Raw genomic sequence first — 5,000 nt, forward strand, 5'->3', positions numbered from 1 at the left:
GGTCAGAGGTCTCACAGGTGACCTGGAGACACTACACCCACACTGCCAACGCATCGTGTTCTTACCTGAACGCAATCAGCAGTTAATTTCTGAGCGTTCACAGCGAACACGTCAGCATCCAATATTTTCTATGCCCCATGAGTGTCAGTGTGAACAACGCCCCCATCTGGTGACAGTTTTATTAATGGAGGCAGATGCCTTACCTCTTCCCAAAGCATAGATCTATGAAATCTCTCTCTCTCTCTCTCTCTCTCTCTCTCTCTCTCTCTCTCTCTCTCTCTCTCCCTATCTCTCTCTCTCTCTCTCTCTCTCTCTCTCTCTCTCTCTCTCTCTCTCTCTCTCTCTCCCTCTCTCTCTCTCTCTCTCCCTATCTCTCTCTCTCTCTCTCCCTATCTCTCTCTCTCTCTCTCTCTCTCTCTCTCTCTCTCTCTCTCTCTCTCTCTCTCTCTCTCTCTCTCTCACTCTCTCTCTCTCTCTCTCTCCCTATCTCTCTCTCTCTCTCTCTCCCTATCTCTCTCTCTCTCTCTCTCTCTCTCTCTCTCTCTCTCTCTCTCTCTCTCTCTCTCTCTCTCTCTCCCTATCTCTTCCTCTCTCTTCTTCATCTGCTCTCGTACACCAGTGCCTGCATTTTATGAATTGACCAGAATTGATCAGTGTGGCGAGCAAGCCCGGGCTGTATCTCCAGCGTAGCACCTCTGTGCCTAGTTTTAAGATGCGCCTCAGCACTGTCTGTAGCACTGGCTGCCTCTGCTACATTTACTGTACTGTACTGTAATGTATATGACTTATACCTGTAGAAATTGGAGGCCAGTCATTATTTGTCCCATTTAATATCTGGGGGACTGATTTGTTTGAAATTCCTTTAAAAAAATTTCTTTTTTGTGTGAAAAATTATCTATATGCATCTATCTACATTTCTATATGTTTATCTATCTATTTCTACGTCTCCTTTTATCCATCCGTCTCTCTCTCTCTCTCTCTCTCTCTCTCTCTCTCTCTCTCTCTCTCTCTCTCTCTCTCTCTTGTGTGTGTAGGTCTGGTCAGGCTTGCACCCTGAGTGTGAGTATATATTCCAGCTGGAGAGAGAGGAGCAGCGTTGTCTCAGAGAGATCACGGAGCACAAAAATCTTAGCACCTCAGGTCACACTCCCATCTATGTTTTCCCACTTCAGCAGAACATCTAACCAATACGGAAATCTTACTGTAACAGAAACCAGCCAGCGTTGTTTACTGCTTTCATAACTGTAGCACCCCATTTGAAAGGGATTAATCAAAATAGTGTTTTTATCATGAAATATTATTGAGTTTATTACATTGTATGTAATTCCCCTTGTGTGAGTGCAGAGTTATGACACATCCCTACCAACTAAAACAATGTGCTGATTCACATTGTTTGTGCGTGCGTGCAGGCTGCCTCCCAGTATGGGACTCTGTGGTGTGCTGGCCCAAAGCAGCTGTGGGAGACACTGTGCATTCCCCCTGCCCTGCTGTCTTTTCTCTCTTCAGCAACACCACAGGTACCACCCTCCCACATACATCACACCATCCCTCCATCACAGGCACCACCCTCCCACATACATCACACCATCCCTCCATCACAGGCACCACCCTCCCACATACATCACACCATCCCTCCATCACAGGCACCACCCTCCCACATACATCACACCATCCCTCCATCACAGGTACCACTCTCCCACATACATCACACCATCCCTCCATCACAGGTACCACTCTCCCACATACATCACACCATCCCTCCATCACAGGTACCACCCTCCCACATACATCACACCATCCCTCCATCACAGGCACCACCCTCCCACATACATCACACCATCCCTCCATCACAGGTACCACCCTCCCACATACATCACACCATCCCTCCATCACAGGTACCACCCTCCCACATACATCACACCATCCCTCCATCACAGGCACCACCCTCCCACATACATCACACCATCCCTCCATCACAGGTACCACCCTCCCACATACATCACACCATCCCTCCATCACAGGCACCACCCTCCCACATGCATCACACCATCCCTCCATCACAGGTACCACCCTCCCACATACATCACACCATCCCTCCATCACAGCTACCACCCTCCCACATACATCACACCATCCCTCCATCACAGGCACCACCCTCCCACATACATCACACCATCCCTCCATCACAGGTACCACCCTCCCACATACATCACACCATCCCTCCATCACAGCTACCACCCTCCCACATACATCACACCATCCCTCCATCACAGGCACCACCCTCCCACATACATCACACCATCCCTCCATCACAGGTACCACCCTCCCACATACATCACACCATCCCTCCATCACAGGTACCACCCTCCCACATACATCACACCATCCCTCCATCACAGGTACCACCCTCCCACATACATCACACCATCCCTCCATCACAGGTACCACCCTCCCACATACATCACACCATCCCTCCATCACAGCTACCACCCTCCCACATACATCACACCATCCCTCCATCACAGCACACCATCCCAGGAGAAAAGTGTACTTACCACTCACAACTTGATTATCAATCATTAACACTGTCTGCCACCAAATAATTAAGAATTGGTTTACTACACGCAGCTCAAACAACACATACCAACACATGCCCTTAGTACTACTGAATTACCCCTCCATACCATAATATCAGATCATTCTTCCATATACATTCAGGGAGCCTATATTCTCTAATAAACTCAGACTACACATGTAGCAACATCTAATTTATGTTCTAGAAAATAGTGGACAGTGTGGATGTATGTGCTGTATGTACAGCCGATCTACCAGGCACAGGTTCATTTTAAACAAACAAATGGTCATTCGGTCGTGGCTGCCATCTTGAGGGGTGGCGGCACCGTTTAGATCTGAAGGCGTGTTAAGATGGATTGTCTTGGTTCTTTTTGTCGCTTCGTACAACGACGGTCTAGACTGCGCTGTTGACGTCAGTTGGGCGGAGGGGGGCGTTATCTTTTTATTGGGAAAGAGGAAATTGATTTCTTTCGACATGAAGGTTCACACCCTAAGTGTAGACATCCTACGTGGTGCCTCAATATCATATAGCATCAAATTATCTTCTTTTTTCACTGAATAGTGGCTGGCTCTATATGTATATAGCTGCCCCTCTACCATGTATCCGATATTCCCTGTAGTATAATCCCATATAGAGCATTATCATCTATCTCCATTTCTGAAATACGCCAGAGTTCAATATTTCCTACTGCCACCGCATCACTAATCTCTTGAATTGTATGACACATACATATATTAATGTGAGTTTTTTGCAGCCCCTTCCAGATAGACTTTCATTGGAATCACGCATGGATCTATCACTCCTGCTAGGACTAAGGATTGTGACGTGCATATGGGATGTGATCAGCTCTGTACGTTTAGAACCTGATGTTGATCTTGGCGTATAAAGTCACAGTCCTTTCTCATCCTCTTTCAGTTCAGGCATGTTCATTGCTTTTTACACACAAGGTTTCTGGGTAGGCTTCATTAATAAAAGCGTTGGTGTGCCTCTCTGGCATGGCCAACTTATATTTATGGCACAGAACCTTGACCACTGTATGTCTCGGTCCGTCACCAGAAGCCCTGCAGTATCCATGAAAACAATTAGCTGTGATGATCTCTTGATCCACCAGAGGTTTTCAATCTATTGTCTGTCTCACTTTCACCTCTGGATCAATCACTTTACACAACCAGATAATCACCAGATCCTACAGTGTTAATGCTCACATCCAGTTGGGTGGTTTTGTCCTTTGTACTCTAAAAGAACTGTCATAGGACAAAACACAGCACACCATATGCATCCAGCTAAGCAATGACTGAGCGCCTCAGTAATATCTATTCAGTAATATCCAGCTACCATGCTGCTGGGGTCCAAATGAATATTTTTAAAAGAACATCTACCAATCAAAAAGGTTTCTTTTGAGACATCATTGTCCCCTGGTCACAAGAAAAGACATGAACAGACAAACCTGTGTGCATCAATATGGCCAGAGGAGGACGGGTCCCCCCCTGAGTCTTGGTTCCTCTTAAGGTTTCTTCCTCATGCTCGCCACTCACTGGGGGCTCGGACTCAAACATTTTTAAAGTTTCTTTGTGACAACATCTGTTGCAAAAAGCGTTATATAAATACATTTGACTTGACATATTCCATATTGCTCTGTACAGCAACAGGTATAGACATGACACAGGAAGGTTTAAACACAGATATTAATCTTAGCATGACCAAGAAATAAGTTTGCCCTCCACCCAAAATCTTATATACTAGCATCAGTTAGCTGGATGAAATGAGTAAGTGTTTGAATTCCTTTGAATTGACACCCCATTTTCATATTGCCCAATATTATATCATGACTATGTGTTAAATCAGAATCCATGGGTAATCGAAATGGAGTATTAAGATGGAGAAGAAATATGCAAACAGTGAAAATAGTGATTTAATAGTGAATGGCTTATTAATTATTTTTAAAGTCTTGTTATGATGCAGGAGGATTTCAGGAAGACATACCAGCAAAGCCATGAAATGATTATAAATTTGGACAGTCAGAATTTCCAGCCTTAAACTGAAAGGGGTGTAACGAGACATTTTCATTCACATTCACATACAGAAATATGTCAATTTTGAGTGTGTCAAAAGCTTCAGTACAGAGGATTCCTGAAACTGAACACAGACCAGTTTGCTATTAGCGTTTTACAGTTTTTTACATTATCTGAGACTAAGATTACATTTCATACTATTTAATAAACATGCTAGGCAAATCTAAGATCAGCACTCAGGATTGCATACCCTTTGATCTTTGACTGTTGGTCCTGCAGGTACCGTGAGTCGTAACTGTACCAGTGCAGGCTGGTCACAGCCTTTTCCACCCTACCACGAAGCCTGCAGCGTGGAGGACGACATTCCAGAGGCTAGTGGAGCCGAAAAAATACACTCCCATGTGTAGTTCATC

At 45.1% G+C, this 5,000-nt stretch overlaps 1 protein-coding gene across 1 annotated transcript in view; it reads left to right on the top strand.

Moving 5' to 3' along the window:
- ghrhrl (growth hormone releasing hormone receptor, like) overlaps positions 1-5,000 on the top strand; it is a 28,565-nt gene that overhangs the window by 13,722 nt on the left and 9,843 nt on the right. Inside the window, exons 2-4 of the mRNA XM_027028908.2 lie at positions 1,035-1,140; positions 1,410-1,517; positions 4,867-4,958. Of these exons, the coding sequence (XP_026884709.2) occupies positions 1,035-1,140; positions 1,410-1,517; positions 4,867-4,958 (306 nt within the window). The remainder of the gene's footprint in view (positions 1-1,034; positions 1,141-1,409; positions 1,518-4,866; positions 4,959-5,000) is intronic.

The sequence above is a fragment of the Electrophorus electricus genome, chromosome 22 (genome assembly GCF_013358815.1).
Source record: "Electrophorus electricus isolate fEleEle1 chromosome 22, fEleEle1.pri, whole genome shotgun sequence".
Classification (NCBI taxonomy): Eukaryota; Metazoa; Chordata; class Actinopteri; order Gymnotiformes; family Gymnotidae; genus Electrophorus; species Electrophorus electricus.